Source organism: Propithecus coquereli, unplaced genomic scaffold (genome assembly GCF_000956105.1).
Source record: "Propithecus coquereli isolate 6110/MARCELLA unplaced genomic scaffold, Pcoq_1.0 Scaffold970, whole genome shotgun sequence".
Taxonomy (NCBI): Eukaryota; Metazoa; Chordata; class Mammalia; order Primates; family Indriidae; genus Propithecus; species Propithecus coquereli.
In genome coordinates, this window is record NW_012156063.1 from 73,186 (window position 1) to 92,252 (window position 19,067).

The 19,067-nt window shown below is 40.6% G+C and overlaps 1 protein-coding gene across 3 annotated transcripts in view; it reads left to right on the forward strand.

Annotated features, from left to right (window-relative positions):
* Window positions 1-19,067, forward strand: part of RNF130 (ring finger protein 130) — an 86,470-nt gene that overhangs the window by 24,532 nt on the left and 42,871 nt on the right. For all 3 annotated transcript variants that reach the window (XM_012665147.1, XM_012665148.1, XM_012665149.1), the window contains exon 2: window positions 2,112-2,306. In XM_012665147.1, the coding sequence (XP_012520601.1) occupies window positions 2,112-2,306 (195 nt within the window). The remainder of the gene's footprint in view (window positions 1-2,111; window positions 2,307-19,067) is intronic.

Below are 19,067 nucleotides of genomic sequence, written 5' to 3' on the forward strand. Positions count from 1 at the left end.
TCACGTGTTTTGGCTCAGAAAATACCCAAGACACTGAGCTGGATCGCTAGGACAACACAGGACAGGCACCGGTTAAAGGGGAAGGATTTTTTTTTAGGCAGTCAAGAATAAAGGAATTGTTAAAGGCTTTTTTACTTACATGACTATGAGATAAGAATATTTCAGTCTTTATAAATAAGTAAAACTAAAGATCGGGGAATTTAAGTAACGCGTGACAGCTGCTCAGCTGGTAAGTATTTGGTCTAGAATTTGGACCCAAGCTCTTGCCGATTCTGTAGCCGTCACTTCCTCTGTGCTACACTGTGAATGCGTGCACGGCCACAGAAAAACGAATAAATGTTTCACAGAAGATAAATATACAGATTCCTTTAGACATTCTTGCTTCTGCATTTTCTTCCAGGGTTTGTGTAGCAGTGTGTTTTGAAAAATAACAAATGAAACGCTTAAAACCAGTTTTTTGTCACTAGTTGGATACAGTATTGGAGGTTTTCCTAAGACAACGAGGCTATTGTAACATGTCGCCTAACTGCTTGTTATTTTAAAACAGCGTAATTATCTGTGAAACAGATATCACTGGAAGTAAACAATCTGTTTCAGGATTTTAAAGTTTCATGATATGTTGACTGTGCCTTTCAATAATTGATTACTACAATCATGACATAGGTTTTTATCTCCCTGTCTAATTTGACTGAGAAAGGGTCGACGTTTCAGGGTGCAGACACTGTTTAAGGAAAAGGGTAGGTAATAGTTGTAGTGTCAATATCAATCATGACAAATTGTGAAAACATTCTTCTCCCACTTACTTTATGTATCAGGAGACCACTGGTAGGAAATATGCTCTCATTTCGATCTCTCACCATGATTAATTATAAGATTTGGAGACAGATAGGTAAGTGGGACTAGCAGCTATAATATTTCTCTGGTAAGTGGCATCTTTACGTTGTACAGTTTAAGTGGCATCAGGATTGTCCTTTCTTTGCTAAGCAGTGTGCTTCAGGTGTGTGGAGAACAAACATTTCCCCACTGCTGTCCTCTCTTTACGTACTACAGTCACACTCTATTACTGATTAATGCTCAATATTTGTCTTGATTTGTTTACTTCTCATATCACACTTTTGGGTCAGTGTGCTGTGTTTTCCCACTCCCCCTCAAGTCCTCCCCAGCACACACGGGACTGGCAGGGGCTGGCTCCAGGAGGCACAGGGCAGCCATGCTCTGCCCCTGCGTGCCGTCAGTCTCAGACTTAACCTTCAGTGACTTCTCTCCACTTCTCGACTGCCCTTCTCATCTTAACCTTTCGTGAACCTGGTACGCATGCCAGAGTGCAGAATGGGTGGAGCAGCCAGGGGCAGCTTTTTAAGATTTTTAAGAGGGTACCAGAGCTGTAATGGCCATGTGCACAATCAGAAGTGAGGAGCTTGGTCTGACAGATTCAGGTACCTACGGGTATTTGGGAGAAACTGTCCCCAGAAATCTAGAACAATAGCCATGTAATTTGTAGACCCAAGGGATGGTCTTGGTGTCTTCTCGTATCCTATTACGGTAAATGCATCTTAATGCTGAGCTGTGGAATAATTTTTACCAGTAAATGTGAATTACAGGAATATTCTACTTTGATGTTATTTAAACTACTTCAACTTTCAAATATAGGCTAAAACTGAACTTTAAAAATTTCCTTAGAAATTTGTTCAAACATGCTTGAATTTCAACACCACCACTTGGTAACTGAACCAAAGGTTACTTTGACTTCTTCATCTACCCCAAGCAAAATTAATCTCCTGTTTTCTCACTGTGGTGGTAGTGGTTGGTGGTGATGTAGGGTATGAATGGATAGACTAGTTAAGTGCAAGTGATATCAATCTGTAAAGTTAAAAAGAAATTTTCATTGTTTTAATTTACCTTACAGGTAACATTTTAATGGTGCACCTCTCTCCCTACACAGATATTGATTCAGATTCATTGTCGTTTGTAGGTATCTCGTAGCTCTGCTGGCAGTGAGTTGGCTGAAAGTGTTTTGATGCTGTGGCATTCAGAGAACAGTTCAGCACTTTGATAAGGACTCGGTCGCTTTTATTTATCTTTAATAAATACCTTTCTTCTTTTCTATTTAGTTGCTGATCATCTGGGCTGTGATCCTCAAACACGGTTCTTTGTCCCTCCTAACATCAAACAGTGGATTGCTTTGCTGCAGAGGGGAAACTGCACATTCAAGGAGAAGATATCACGGGCTGCTTTCCATAATGCGGTTGCTGTGGTCATCTACAATAATAAATCCAAAGAGGAGCCAGTCACCATGACTCACCCAGGTAAACAGAAGAGGGAGTTGTCGATTTTGTGTTTCCTCCTAGAAATCGTAGAAATTGTTGCTTTAGAGAAGACATTCTACTTCTGCTGAAGCTATATAATTTTTGACATAATTTATGATTATATTTACTTTTGGCATTACCATTTGTTTGTGGAGACACCTGTCTTTTCCCGTTAGTTGAATTTCTTCTTCTTCAGTAATGATTATAATAGTCTGTAAAACTTGCACTTATTAAATAACTGGCTGTGATTAAATTCTTAGTTGTTTTGCATTTCTGCATTTACTAGATGACTCTGACAGATGATGTGTTTGATTTGGAATCATTTGCCCAAGTTATGTCATAGATTCTCAAGGATTACCTGACTGGGAAGGATACTTTTTTATCTCATTAGGATAAATGTTGAAACCGACTTAGTAATTAGCGTAATTACAGTAGTAACAATATTTTTTCATTTCTCGTGGAAGCATTTAGGATATTTCTAATGTGATTGTTTTAATAACAATTGTCACAATTTATTGAGCACTTACTATATGTATGCCAGGCACTATACTATGAGCTTTTAAAATTTCTTTCTTAGTCCTCACAATAACCATGGTGATGTGGGTCTTCTCTCATCTTACAGAGCAGGAAGGAGGCTGAGGCAGGTAATGGCCGTCAGAGTAGGGCTCAGACCCCAGTTTGCCGGTGTTCTTTCAGTTTCACCACTCTGTCTCCTTAAGTGGAAACCTAGATAAAGGTTAGTATTGTGGCTGGGCGTGGTGGCTCAATGCCTGTAATGCTAGCACTCTGAGAGGCCGAGGTGGGTGGATGGCTTGAGCTCAGGAGTTTGAGATCAGCCTGAGCAAGAGCAAGACCCCATCTCTACTAAAAATAGAAAAAAATTAGCCGGACAACTAAAAATAGAAACAAACAAAAAAAATTAGCCAGACGTGGTGGCGCTCGCCTGTAGTCCCAGCTCCTGGGGAGGCTGAGGCAGGAGGATAGCTTGAGCCCAGGAGTTTGAGGTTGCAGTGAGGCTGACACCACGGTACTCTAGCCTAGGAAACAGAGTAAGACTCTGTCTCAAAAAAAAGGGGTTAATATTGCATTTATAAAAATTTTTAGAGTTCAATGGCTTAAAGAATTAACTTTTTATCATGTAATGTCACATAATCCAGTCATAAACAATTTTTTTGCAAAGACTTGCCGTAATCAAGAGCTACTGATATTTTTGTGTGTATCTCGATAGAATAATACAGATAGATTTAAATTTTATTTCCCTGTGACTTATTTTATTCCTTTTGAACTAAGCCTTTTAGAGCTAAAATCCATTTTTTCCAGTTTCAAAAGTAACACATGCTCATTGTAGAAAAACTGAAACTAAGGAAAAACACAAAGAATAAAATAGAAAGAATATGTGATTTTTCACTATCCAGAGATAGCTGGAGTCCTGTAACTTAATTTATTGAGGGAAACCAAAGGGAAACTATGGGACAGTTTACTTTAGCTGAACATCTGTGTGGGAACACTGGGCTCAAGACAGTTTTCCTACTGGGTCTCAGCAGGTGCTAGTTTGTTTTTCTCAGCTGTCTTAGAGGAAAGAAAAATTGTTCAAAATTTTGGACCTAAGACAGCTTCTTTATTCCATGCTGATTTTTTCTTTATTGAAAACATGAAGAAAAATGGACAAGGAGAAATTCAGTTGAGCAAAATGTATTTGTCTTTCCCAGTGATTATTTTACATAGACAAAACCACAGAGAAACAGCTAGAATGAGAGTCTTTTAATAAAACTGTGAGATGATGTGGGAATTGAAATCTTTAAAAAAAATTTTAAAGGATTTTTGTTTAAAAAGGGTGGGAAGATCCTATAAATTAATGCAGCATTTCCCGTGTATGTTCCCTGAAATGTTAGTTTATCTAGATGTGTTCATAGATGATCCATGGAAGAGAAAAGACAAATTGTAAAATAAGTTTTGGAAAATGCTTAGAATGTCTTCCACGGTTAGAGGCTCCTGGTGCTCATTAAGTTCCTGGGGGCTCTGAGAAGTCTTCAAGAACTCACTTTATGTTGATGAACCTAATGTGTCCCAAACGTACTTGACATAAAACTCTTATCACAGATTAGTGTGTAACAGCACAGATAAGGAACCTCAGGGGTATAGTTTGAGGACATGTTCTCAGGAAGTTTAACTTTGGTAAGACAAACAGAATGGAGGTGTTCAGAAGAGCAATAGGAAATGGCTCTGTGTAGTGATTAGATGTGTAGAAAATTAGAATAATGTGGGAAAGTAAATTGGTACAATACCTTGGAGAGAAATTTGGCACTATCCAGTGTAGTTAAAGAATTCGTACACTGTGATCCAGTAATTTGACACCTAGATATATACTCTGGAATACTTTTCAAACTTTAATGTGCATATGGATTACCTAGGAATCTTGCTAAAATGCAGATTCTTATTCAGTAGGACTGCAATATGACCCAAGAGTCTGTATTTTTAATAAGTGTGCACGCGATGCTAATGCAGCTGGCTCACAGACCTTGCTTTGAGAAACAAGGACATAAAGAAGATAGGAAACCTAGGTTTAGTCCCAGATTTTCCACTTATGTGCTCTGTGACTTAGGCCAAGTTACCTCCTGTGTTGGGGTTGGAGAAAATGCTTTCTAAGGACTCTTGTGACTCTAAATCCAGATTCTGTGGAAGGCCATGGATTCCACCTCCAACCCACGTGGGAGCCGAAGGGGAGATTTCATGTACTTACACAAACATTTGCAGCCTCTCCCTATGCTTCTCTACATCCTTGTTACTCTTGCACATGTGCAGATTATCGTAAACACATGTCCGTCAGAGGAGAATGAATTAATTGTGTCATATTTATGCAGCAGTTAACTATGAATGAATTAAAGCTGCATATATTTTTTAAAGCTGCATATATTTATTTATATGAATAAATCCCCCAAATACAGTAAGTTATAGAAGAATATTTATAGTCAGATATCATTTGAGTAATATTAAAATGTAAAACAGTAGTTATTTAAGAATACATAGGTATAAAATAATAAGAACATATATAAGATTAATACCAAATTTAGGACAGTGGGTCCCTCTGAAGAGGGAAGAAAGGAAATAGGACCAGGGAGAAGTAAATGAAGAGCTTCAAGTACACCTGTAATGTCACATTTCTTGATCTGAGTGTTGGGTACACAGGTGTTTCTCTTTAATTTTTGGTCATTTGAAATATTTCAGAATAAAAAACATGAGAGAAAAACTTTGTAAAATAGGTATAAGATAGGATTAGAAATAATGGGGAGAGAGGGGTAGTACTTCTGGTTATGACCAACTGAGGAAATCAGCAAATCTTCTAAAAAAGCAACTATAAAACTGGACAGAATTGACGAAAACAGTTATTTCAGTGTTCTGGAAATCAACCAAAGGCCTACAATACTCTGAGACACATTTGTGCTTTGAAAAACTGCCAAATTTCAGGTAAGAACAATGGAAAGCCATGATATTTAGTAGGGGCTGTTTCCTACTCTACAAAACTGTGTTGTGTGGAGTTTCTGCCAGGGGGGAGCAGCTGTGAGGACTGGTGGCTTCCTCTGTGCCAATGGAAGGGCTCTGTCTGGAATAGGGGGTGACATCAGTGCCCGTTGCCATCGTCTGTGGAAGTCACTTCACAGAGGCAGGCAGGCGAGCAGAGGAGAGCCAATGGCTTAGCAATCCCTAGGAAGTCAGTCTTAAAAAGAAGGGAAAAAAAGAACATAAAAAAATAAGAAACCGAGTGGAGGTATCATTGGCTACACACCACAGAGGAAACAGGTTTCATAGGTTTAACCCAGGCATGTTAATAAACAAAAGCCAACAGGCAGATAAGGCAACAACACCAACTTAAGGGGGGAAAAAATCTCAGAATTTAGAGTCATTACGGTATGTTATCTAAAATGTCCAGTTTTTTTGGTTTTTTTGTTTTTGTTTTTGAGACAGAGTCTCACTCTCTTGCCTTAGCTAGAGTGCCGTGGTGTCAGCCTAGCTCACAGCAACCTCAAACTCCTGGGCTCAAGCGATCCTTCTGCCTCAGCCTCCCAGGTAGCTGGGACTACAGGCATGTGCCACCATGCCCAGCTAATTTTTTCTATTTTTAGTTGTTTGGCCAGTTTTTTTTCTATTTTTAGTGGAGACGGGGTCTTGCTCTTGCTCAGGCTGGTCTCGAACTCCTGAGCTCAAACGATCCTCCTGCCTCGGCCTCTCAGAGTGCTAGGATTACAGGTGTGAGCCACCGTGCCCGGCCTAAAATGTCCAGTTTTGAACAAAAGATTCCAAGATATGCAAAGAAATAGGGATGTGTGACTCACAATCAGGGGGAAAAAAACATTCTGAAGAAACTGTCTCTAAGTGTCCCCAGATACTGGATTTAGCAGAGAAAAACTTCAAAACAATTAATATAAGTATGTTCAAAGAACTAAAGAAAACTATATTTAAAGAAGTAAGGGAAAATATGACAATAGTGAATGGAAACAATGAGTCAACAAATACAGATTCTCAGTAAAGAATATAAAAATTACTTGACAGGGCCAAATAGACATTGTAGAATTGGAGAGTATAATATTGGAAATGAAAAATTCACTAGAAGACATCAATAGCAGATTCAAAATAGCAGAAGAATCGGTGAATTTAAATAAATCAATAGAAATTATCCAATCTGAAGGAAAAAAGTTTCTTAAAATGATTGAAGGAAAATGAACAGAGCCTCAAAGGCCTGTGAGACAATAGCAGATATACCAACATATGTGATGGAGGTGCCAGAGAAGAGGAGAGAAACAATGGAGCCAAAGAAATATTCGAGGAAATAATGACTGAAAACTTACCCAATTTGATTAAAACATTAATCTACATATCCAAGAAGTTAATAGAGCCCTAATAGAAAGTCCCAATTAATTCTGAAAGATTGAAATTGTATAGATCATATTCTTCAACCACAATAGAATATGTTGTAGAAATCAACTAAAGAAGGAAATCTGAGAAATCCCCAAGTATTTGAAATTAAGCAACACGCTTCTAAATAACACATAGGGCAAATAAAAAAGTTACAAGAAAATTTTTAAAATATTTCAAACCAAATGAACACTAAGAACTTGACACATAAGAATCTGTGGGATGCTGGTAAAGCGGTACTTAGAGGGAAATTGATAGCTTTAAGCACTAAGATCAGAAAACAAAGATCTCATGTCAGTAACCTAAGTTTTACCTTAAGAAACTGAAAAAAGAACAAACTAAACCCAAAACAAGTAGAACAAAGGAGATAATAAAGATTAGAGGAGAAATCTGTAAATCACAAAACAGAAAAGTAATAGAGAAAGTCAAGGGACCCAAAAGTTATCTCCTTGGAACTATCAACAAAATTGACAAACCTTTAGGTAGAGTGACCAAAAAAGAAGACACAGATTACCAAAATCACAAATGAAAGGGGACATCATTACTGACTCCACAGAAATTAAAAAGATTGTAAAGGAATGTTATGAACAACTTTATGTCAGCTATGTTTTGGGTCCCAAAGACCTCCCATAGGTTCAGCGATTCACCAGGTGGACTCAGTGTATAGTCACACTCAAAGTGAGAACCCTCCCAAAATCCACGTTCCCTGGTGCCACCCAAGGGCCAGCTTTGTAAGCAGACCTTGTAAAGGATAGCAGTTCAGACCTCCTGTGTTTACTCTTTTCTGTACATTTACAAATCAGACAGCGTAAATGAAATGAACAGATTCCTAAAAAAACAAAAAAGAATTACCAAAATTGACTCAAGGAAAAAAATAGCAAATCTGAGTAGACCTATAGTAAGTAAAGAAATCGAATTGGGAATTAAATATCTTACCACAAAATTCACTGGTGCACTCTATCAAATATTTTTTTTTTTTTTTTAAAGCCAACCTTTCACAAACTGTTTCAGAATATAGAGGCGAGAATACCAGTTTTACCCTTATACCAAAACCAAGCAAAGATATACATGAAAATGACACGCCAGGCCGGGCGCGGTGGCTCACGCCTGTAATCCTAGCTCTCTGGGAGGCTGAGGCAGGCGGATTGTTTGAGCTCAGGAGTTCGAAACCAGCCTGAGCAAGAGCGAGACCCCGTCTCTACTAAAAATAGAAAGAAATTAATTGGACAACTAAAAATACATAGAAAAAATTAGCCGGGCATGGTGGCACATGTCTGTAGTCCCAGCTACTCGGGAGGCTGAGGCAGGAGGATCTCTTGAGCCCAGGAGTTTGAGGTTGCCGTGAGCTAGGATGACGCCACGGCACTCTAGCCCGGGCAACACAGTGAGACTGTGTCTCAAAAAAAAAAAAAAAGAAAGAAAGAAAGAAAATGACACGCCAATATCCCTTATGAATATGAGCACAAAATCCTTTAAAAAGTATTAGTAAATAGGATCCAGCAACATATAAACTGGATTAGATTCATGAGCAAGGGAGATTTGTCCCAGGGATATAAGGGTATCTTTAACATCTGAAAATCAATTAGTAGGATAAGTGACAAAAAACTCAGCAAGTTAGAAATAAAAGGGAACATCCTTAGCTTGATAAATGGCATCTAACTATGACAAACCCACGTTTTACATCATATTTGATGCTTTTTCCCTAAGATCAAGAACAAGCCAAAGATCTCCATTCTCACCATTTCTATTCAACATTATACTTGTGGTTTTAGCCATTGCAGGCAGGCAAGAAAAAGAAATAAAAGGAATCCAGATTGGCAAGGCAGAAGTAAAACGTATTATTCACAATTTGTGTATGTAGAAAATCTGATGGAATTTATTTGAAAGCTACTAGATCTAATAACTATGAATGAGTTTAGAAAGGGTGCAGAAGACAAAATCATTATCCAAAAATCAATGATATTTCTATATACTAGCTATGAACATTCCAAATTGAAATTAAGAAAATAGTTCGTTCACAATTGCCTCAAAAACAAAAACACCTCGCATCTTAGCCGGGCACTGTGGTGTGTGCCTGTGGTCCCAGCCTCTCGGGAAGCTGAGGGGTGGGAGAATGACTTGAGCCCAAGAGTTTGAGACCAGCCTAGGCAATGTAACAAGGCTCCATCTCAAAAAGAGTTGATAAATTTGAGGAGTATTATTAACAAAAGAAGTGCAATACTTGCACACTGAAAACTACAAACATTTCTGAGAGAAATTTAAGAAAATCTGGATAAATGGAGAGACATTTCGTGACCTTGTCTTGGAGTGCTCAGTATTGTTAAGGTGGCAGTTCTCCAAAGTGACCTATGAATTCATTGCAGTACCTATAAAAATTGCAGTATCTGTTTTATAGAAATTGATACCTGATCCTAAAATTATATGGAAATGCAAAGTACCTAGAATAGCCAAAATAATTTTTAAAAAGAACAATGTCGAAGGACTTACACTACTCGATTTCACAACTTCAGTGATCAAAGTATTGTGGTATCGGCACAAGGATAGGCATACAGATCAATGGATCAGAATTAAGAGTCTAGAAAGAATCTTTTTGTGGTTAATTGATTGTCAGCAGTGGTGCCGTGATAGTTCAGTGGGGAGAGGATAGTCTTCAACAAATGGTGTTGAAACAATTGTTACCTACATGCAAGCAAAGAAATAAAAAGAAGAAAAAGAAACGAGACCTTTATATATTACTTTACAATGGATATTAAACAAACTCTGTAAGAACTAAATCTATAAACTTCTAGAAGAAAGTCTTTGTGATTCTGGACAAAAAGTTATCATCTATGACTCTAAAAGCACTGTCCATAAAAGAAAAAAATAAATTAGACTTCATCAAAATTAAAAATCTTTGTCATTCAAAAGACACCATTAAAACAATGAAAAGCCACAGGCCGGGAGCCGTGGCTCATGCCTGTAATCTGGCACTCTGGGAGGCAAAGGTGGGAGGATTGCTGGTGCTCAGGAGTTCGAGACCAGCCTGAGCAAGAGTGAGACCCCATCTTCACTAAAGATAGAAAAATTAGCCAGGTGTCATGGCACATGCCTGTAGTCCCAGCTACTCAGAAGGCTGAGGCAAGAGGATTGCTTGAGCCCAGGAGTTTGAGGTTGCTGTGAGCTATGATGATGCCACTGCACTCTACCTTGCAGCAACAGAGTGAGACTCTGTGTCAAAAAAAAAAAAAAAAAGCCACAAACTGAGAAAAATATTTTCAAACCACACATCCGATACATGACTTGTATCTAGAATATATAAAGAACTCTTACAAAATCAGTAAGGTAAACAATCTAGTTTTACACTGGGCAAAGGATTTAATGATTGGACATTTTCTTGATCATTAGAAAAATGCAATCAAAACAAGATAATATTTCACACCCACTGCAATGACTATAATTAAAAAGTCAGTACCAAGATTTGTTGAGGACGTGGATAAACTGGAACCCCAGTGCTTTGCCAGCGGGAATGTGAAATGGTACAGGCAGTTTGGGAAAGTCTGGCAGCTTCTCAAAAAGTTAGATGCAAATTTACTGTACAACCTAGCAGTCCTACTCCCAGGAATCTACCCTAGAGAAATGAAAAGAATGAAATGCCCGTACAAAGACTTGCACAAAAATGCTCGTAGCAACATTATTTCCCACAGCCAAAAAAGTGGAAACAACCCAAACTCCCATCTACTGGTGAGTGGATAAACCAAATGTGGTATGTCCATACAATGTAATATAGTTTAAAAATTACGGTTGACCCTGAACAACAAGGGTTAGGGGTGCTGACCCCCCTGCACAGTTGAAAATACGTGTATAACTTTTGACTCCCCCAGAACTAACTTTAATAGTCTGCTGTTGACCAGAAGCCTCGCTAGTAACATAAACAGTTGATGAGCCCGTATTTTGTATGTTATATATGTTAGGTAGTGTATTCTTAAAGTACACTAGAGAAAAGAAACTGTTATTAAGAAAATCAAAAGGGAGAGAAAATATATTTACTATTCATTAGGTGGGAGTGGATCATCATAAAGATTTCCATCCTTCACGTTGAGTAGGCTCAGGAAGAGCAGGGGCTGGTCTCGCCGTCTCAGGGTGGCAGAGGGGGAAGAAAATCTGCGTGTGAGTGGACCCTCGAAGTTCAAACCCGTGTTGTTCAAGGATCAACTCTAAGTGGAATTAACTACTGAGAAATGGAGAAACCTCAAAAGCATTGTGCGCAATGAAAGAATGCAGGCACAAAAGGCTACTGTCATAGGATTCCGCTTACATGAAATGTCTAGGGAAGTGACTTTCACCAGAGAGCAGGTTGGTTGCGATGTAGGGTGGTGCTGGGTGTGAAGATGGACTGTAGATGGACGTGAGGGAGCCGGGCGTGGTGGCGCACACCTGTAGTCCCGGCTACGCAGGCTGACGTAGAGGATCACTTGAGCCCGGGAGTTTGAGTCCTGCCTGGGCAACATAGGTGAGATCTAAAAAACAAAACAAAAATGTGTTTTAAAAAATGGACATGAGGGCACTTCCTGGGTGATGGAAATGGCCCAAGACTGGATGTGGTGATTGTTGCACATCCCTGTAATTTTACTCAGATCAGTGAGTTGTACACTTAGAAAGATCAGTCTGATGGCATGTAAATTATACCTTATTAAAGCTGTTTTTCAAAAGTATAATGCAAACCAGAGTTCAGAAGCAACACAAAAAGAAGATTCTTAAACTGAAATAGGTTTGAGTTCTATGCCCTTAAGTATTCTTACTTAAGGAGAGACGTAGAAAGTATTCATGAGGTGGTCTCTTGTTTGTTTTATTTATGTTTTAAGTGTTCAGGATAGAAATTAAAAGACCATATAATGATAGAATGATATTAAAAAGTGGACAAGAAAAATGTAAACATAAAGATGGTTGCTTTGGTTTATAATTAGTAGAGATATGCTAAGTGTAAAATTAAAAGATTAACTATGAAGACATGCCCTAAACTTAGATGTTGTCTATTCTAGAGTTAGAAATCTAAACCGGACTGGTCTGGATTGGTACATTTTAATCCAAAAAGTTACATAATTATTTAAATGAAAAACATGGATGTATCGTTAACAAAAGCAAGGCTAGGCACTGTGGCTCACACCTATAATCCCAGTGCTTTGGAAGGCCAAGAGAGGAGGATCCCTTGAGGCCAGGAATTCAAGACTAGCCTAGGCAACAAAGAGAGACCCTGTCTCTACCAAAAAATTTAAAGAATTAGCCAGGCGTGGTGGCGCATGCCTGTAGTTGTGGCTACTCGGGAGGCTGAGGCAGGAGGATCACTTGAGCCCAGGAGTTTGAGGCTGCAGTGAGCTATGATCGCGGCACTGCACTCCATCCTGGGCAACAGAGGGAGATTCTGTCTCTAAAAAATAAAAGTTTTATCTTCAAAGCAGAAGCATGCCTAAGACAAGGACTATTTAGTAACATCATGAGGATGCTGAAAGAAGAGAGGGGTGGTTCTCTGGGCCAGTGGGGTTGATGCTGCCTGAGTGCTCATCTGCCCCAGCCCTGTCCTAAGGGTGTGGAATCTCATATCCACAGCAAAAGCAAAACCAGGCAACCGAGCAGCTGCACTGAGCAAGGACAACTGCCTTAAGGAATTAGAAGGATGTTCCTGTCTTCTTCTCTGCCATCTAGGTGGGACTCGGAAAACCAGCAGGAAGCATGGTGTGGGGCTGTGGAGGGAACATGTGGTGGCAGCACAGCTCACACGGCACAGCCCCGCAGGAGCAGGAGGGGCCTGGCAGACACACTAATGAGAAGCGAAGTCCGTGTTCAGGGTCAGAGAGACAGTGGTCGTAGAAAGGCCCCATTTCAGTCCAGTGAGCTGAGCTTCCTGAAAGCCGCTAAGCCACCTCTGAGAATGCGGTGGGAAGCACAGGCTAAGTAGCACACAGTAGCGCACGTCATGGGGCCTTCTCTGACTCTCGTCTCTTAAGTCTCCAGAGCTACGATCCTCTTCTAACCTTTCTGTGCTATGGCTCTCTGTCCTTGTGTTTCTGCTTGTATTCCAGAGGAAGTTGTTACGCACTGACAACTCCTTGCTTTGCTGGCTAATAGTAGTGCGTTGGCCAGCACTCCCCTCCGCAGGTGACCCTTTTCATCGTGTAGGGTGGCACTAGGAGGTTGGAGGACCCTTGCATCAGAATCAGTTGGGGTGCTTGGAAAGATACTGGTTCCAGGATACTCCCCCACCCCAACCTATCACTCACATCTCAAGGGGTGGACCCAGAGATCCACGTTTTAGCCCTCTCCTGCTCACACGGCAGTCTGTCCTCCCTCCATTTAGTACAGAAACATTGAATTAGTAGCTGTCTGTGCTGTGCGTTTTAATATGAGCTAATATGAGCTGGTAAGTCAAAAACAGACCTGGGTCACAGCCCTTCCTTACTTTGCAGTCCAAGGCCCCTGCAATCCTCAGAGCCACTTTGTACCTTTCCGACGGCATCGTCCTTTTCGTTTATGTCGTCCTTGTTTGTGGGCTTGACTGGCACTAGGAAAAGATCTGCAAGTTTCCTTAAGTTAAGGTTTGTGTCTTTAATCCCGGCAGTGGTCAGCAAAATGCCTTGAACAAAATGAATGTGTTGCCCTTAATGATTTTATTAAAATATTTAGTTTTGTTATTGAGCTTTATTTCCACTTAAGGGTATATTTGATAACTAATTTTTAAATTCCACATTGTTAAGCATCAGTACTTTGTTTCCTTGCCTTGTCAGTAGTGTTTCAGGAGCTTGGTCGTGTTTGTTCTAGGGCCTGCCCTTGGCCTGGAGACTGAAGGGCGTCTTTCACAGTCTGGTGCCGGTGACATCATTGACGGGAAGGGCTGCTCGATTTGTGGTTTTACTTGTTACCTCTAGTTAGCAGAATGAGTTCTTTGTCTTGTAGTTAGCGGATATGTGGCGGTATAAAGGGGAAGTTATGGGCCCTCGGATAGTTCAGAATAATGCACATTTGTCTAAAAATTAAGGATCTGTTTTCCTGGTTTTTAAAAATTTATATAGACTTTACTGTTGTTGTTTAACAGTCTTAAGTTGTGTCAAATCACTGTCTAATGGAAAATCTCTTTACAGTTTTATCTGTATGTCTGTAAGAATATGTGAACATTCTTTCCATTATTAACGGAAGATGAAGAATTCAGATAAACATGTAACCAAATAATAATGTTACTTTTTAAATCTTTTCAATCAGCAATATTAAGTGCTGGTTACTGGGGTTTTGGGGCTGGTTGAACAAAATTGGTTGTATGGTTCCTTACAGTTTTTCATCATATTCTCTTTAAGAACTTAATTAGCTCTATATTTATTATCTAGCAATGAATAGAAAAATATACTTTGTAAAATGTAGAAAATTCACTGTAAAGAGTAAAAATACTTTATTAAAACAAATCACAAACACATTGCAAAATACCTTTAAATATCAATAATTTGGGCCACTTTATGTAAATCTATTATCTTTATTCTAAAATCCCATCAAGAAAATGAATAATACAATAGTCATGCTGTTGTTTACCATTTCAGGTTTTTTAGCTTCTAATTGAATATGGATTTAAGGACCTCAGAAAAGGTGGAGCCTATAGTTTAAATGTACTGCTATGGCAGGAAGTATGAATTTAAATTATATGTATATTTGTGCCTGAGTTTGCAGATTTCTGCTGTATCTTCCGTATGTTTCTTAACATTTTTAAAAAGAAATTCATGATTATCAAAAAAATATAAAACAGACATTTAAGCAGTAGCTTTAAAAAATACAAATAACTTTAGAAAAATAAATGCAACAGTTCTGTTTAAAAACTTTTCCATACGCTGTTAAATTTTTTCTTTTTTTCTTTTTTCTAAATCTGAAGTGGAACTGGCAAGCCCTTCCGCCTGCCAGACGCTTGAGACTGTTTTTCTATCGTACTATCCTGACTCAGGCCAGCTTAGCCATCGCAGGCTCTGCATCCTGGGTAGGTTTTGAACTCATCGCTTGATTCACTTTTTTGTCTTTCCTACGCCTCTCTCTCCTCATTGGCAGCAGAAGTGGAGAAGGCAAAGTAACATAAAGGATCTGTGTAGGTTTAGAATACTGTTCTAGAAGTCGGTTTCATAGGTCACAGGCTGGAAGATACTTTTTTACCTGATAGCAATGTGTGCGATGCTGAGCCTGGACGCAGAGCGCTGAGCTCAAAGGCAGTCTCACCGGCACAGCTGCCGCACGCCGTAGAGGCCTGGTGAGGACGCCTCACCCCTTGATGGATGCCTCACAGTGCTTCTCACTTCAGGATTGTGGGGGATATTTTGGGCAAGACAGTTGTCTTGCTATGCAGGACTGTCCTTTGCATTACGGAGCATTCAGCCTCCCTGGCCCCTGCGTACTCGGTGCCAGCGGCTCCTCCCGTTTGTACGAACCCCTCCCCAGGTTTCTGGATGCCCCTAGGAAGGTTTGGCTGCTCCCGCTGAGACCCACTGCCCAGATCTTAAGTTGGAGGAGCTTTTAGAGGAAGCATAAAAGGGGCCCCTCATGGGAGAAGGAGATGGGAATAGCAAAACTGACGAAGGTGCCTTTATGTTTACCTGCGCGTCAACATCCTGGTGTTCTTACTCCTTTCTCTGGTTCCAAGTTTCCATCTGCTGTCGTTGTCCTTTTTTTAAATCATTTTATGCAGTGCAGATCTCCTGGTGACAGATTCTCTCAACAGTCACTTATCTGAAAGTCTTTTTTTGCCATCATTGTTCAAGGACATAGGTATAGAATTTTGGGTTCACAGAATTTTCCTTTCAGAGCTTTAAAGGTATTATTTCCTTGTTTTTTAGCCTCTGTTTTTTCTGATGAGAAGTTGTTTCCTTTTATATAATGAGTCTTTTTTTTCAGTAAACTTTATTTTTTAGAACAGTTTTACATTTATGGAAAAATCGTGGAGATAGTACAGAGAATTCCCATAATCCTGCACCCAGTTTGCCCTGTTATTACATCTTACACAGTACGGTACATCTGTTGTGGCTAGTGAACCCACACTGCTACGTGATTATTAACTAAAGGCCATTTCCTTAGCTTTTAAATATCGGAATCTTGGCCTGTGTTCCTGTGGACATAATCAGATGTAGGGAGATGTTGGTTTTGTGCTACTCCTGGTGTTTTTGGAAGTACTGCGTTCATTTTTATTAAAAGAGGAACCGTGAATCCATTCTGTTCTAAACTGTAAAAGAGTAAGTTGAAAATTTCATAAGGAATAGAATATTTACCTCATTTCAGAGTACCTCCCCACTGAATACTTAATAATCACAAAGGGGAAGAGAGTAATTTAATGGTGCCGATGCCTGGAAGACATCACTTTTACCAGATAATCAAAGTGAACGTCATCAGTAGTGGGACATACAAAAGTGTGCACCACCTGGTAGCGCACACTGGAACGGGCACAGCTCGCTTCTGTGCCGTCACTGCTGCAGGTGCACGAGTTGAATCCAGCCACAAAGAAGTACCTTTTACTAAATAACTGGGCTGCAGTCTTCAAAAGGGTCAAGGTTGCAGTCATCAAGGAAAGACCGAGGGACTGTTCCAGACTGTCGGAGATTGATGATACGTGACGTGATGCTGAGTGCAGCCTGAGACTCTGGTCCGGACTGCTCTCAAGGACGCCACTGGGGGAATCTTGCATGACTCTGCAATGAGATGGTGGGAAAGTGTTGGTGTTAACTTCCTGGCTTGGAGATTGTATTCTTTTTGTTTGTAAGAACACGCACACTAGATATTTGGGGTGTTGAAGCATCATGCTGGCAACTTAAATTGTTCTGGGTAAAAAAAAGTTTTTATATGATACTTCCAACTTTTCTGGAAGTTTTAGATTCTTTAAGAATTTTTTTTAAAAAATGAATGATTTAGGGCCCTAAAAATGTTAATAGTTATTATGCAGAAAAGACTGAGGTGGGGTACCAAGGAGGATGTCTTTAAATATTTGAAGAACTATTGTGTGGAAGAGGAATTTTCATTGTTTCTGGGATGTACAACTTAAAGTTGGAGTGTTTTTGATATTCAATGGAATCTCACAACTTATTGACAGACTTTTTTCCTTCACAATACGTAAAGTAATGATGCACCTTACAGTTGATGGTGTTTTATACATCAGTTAATGAAATGCAGTTCATTTATTCAGTGATACTTCTATGGAAGAGAGAAGCAAGGGCCATGGATGGGCATCTAGAAATTAGGTTCTGGTTAGGAGGAAGACCTTTCTAATACTTACAACTCCCTGTGCATAGAACCAGTTGCCTGACGAGGGTCAGTGATTTATAGGGGCTCTTGCGTTATGTGAAGGTTGATGACCCCTAGGAACTCTTTAACAAAGATTCTGCTGACTGGTGATTTGTCTCTCTCACCCCTCTCCACATGAAGGAAGAAATCTCTCTCTTCAGGTCTTTGCTCATGCCGTCTTTCCTTTCTTTACGAAGTGGAGAAACCTAAGAGAGCGTTTAAGGATGCATGCAGTTAGGAGACGGCAGAAGAAGCACGTGTGAGTGCTGTGCATAGGCCCCTCGCTCTGCTTGTGTGAGGCTGAAGAACTTCCTGCCCAAGGAGTAAAGGAAGGAGGGCTCAGTAGGCTCTTGTTCTTTTTGAGCACAAACTATAGCCCAGTGTCTGCAGGAATTTTCAGTGGTTGTGGTATCACTCGGTGGCTTACACGTTGGGCTTCCGTGGTCAGCCTCATGGCAGGAGATGCAGGTCGGGGCGCCGAGTGGGTGCTGTGGGGCTGGCGTGCAGCTGCTCTCAAACCAGTGCGGTTCCACAGCCGTGAGACCTCACCTTCCAGTTTCGTGCTACAGACCCTGCGTCTCTCCTGGTCATAGCCACTTACTGCCCTGCCCATCACTTCTCCCCGTTCCTCTGAGGCCTTGACTCCTGGCTCGCTTAGCATTCGTGGTCCTCCCACGTCCTGTGCAGCTTCAGAGTCTGGGTGGGAAGTGAACGCCCTGCCCTAACGTTCCTTCCTCGGGTCCTTTGGCCACTCCGCTTCTCCAGGGTCCTGGTCCCGTAGCTGCTCCCTGGACCGCGCTGTCTCCCAGAATTGCTGCATCTGAAGTCGCAGCTCCAGCGTCCTCTTCCCTCACCCCTTCTCTCCTCCTGCCGTTTGGTTTTGTTGAAGCTTCCAGTGTCTCGACCCTTTCTCCACTTCCTCCCAAGTTCCCTCCTCCTCACCTCACCCCTCCACTCTGTTTAGACTGCACCAGCCACTGTTCCGGTCCCTGTTGGCACGTCATCTCACTGGGTCAAGGAGCGTCCTTTGTACCGCGACTGTCCACTACCTGTAGGGCCATGTGGCCTCCCACCTGCCTTGAATGTTAGGTGATGGAGTTTGAACTTCATTTGGTTGACAGAAGGGACACATCAAAGGCTTTTGAACAGGAGAGTGACTGGGCATATCTGTGTTTCAGGAAAACTGGCAAATCCCAGCAGGAAATCTCTAATGGATATAACCTGTCACCTGCATCTGTCAGAATTATTGCTGCATTTATTTCGTGAAAGAATGGAGCATATCTTTTTTTTTCCCCTTGAGTTCTTTAAGGGATCTCAGAGAGATGAAGAGAAAATGAGGACGGCTTTTGAAGAAAGGAAAGTATTTAGATAAACATTTGAGAAGGACTTACATTGCGTCAGTGGAAGTGAGTTAGGAGAAGACCTCAGACCACGGATGAGCAGGCTCGTTGAGACACAGGCAAGCACAGGACTCTGCGGTGCGTGCGGCTGGACCTAGCATTGCACCCGGCTGTTTCCTCAGCAGCAGTCCTTCTGGAACTTTAAAGTGATCTCAGTCTCTTTCACTTAAAGTATGTGGTG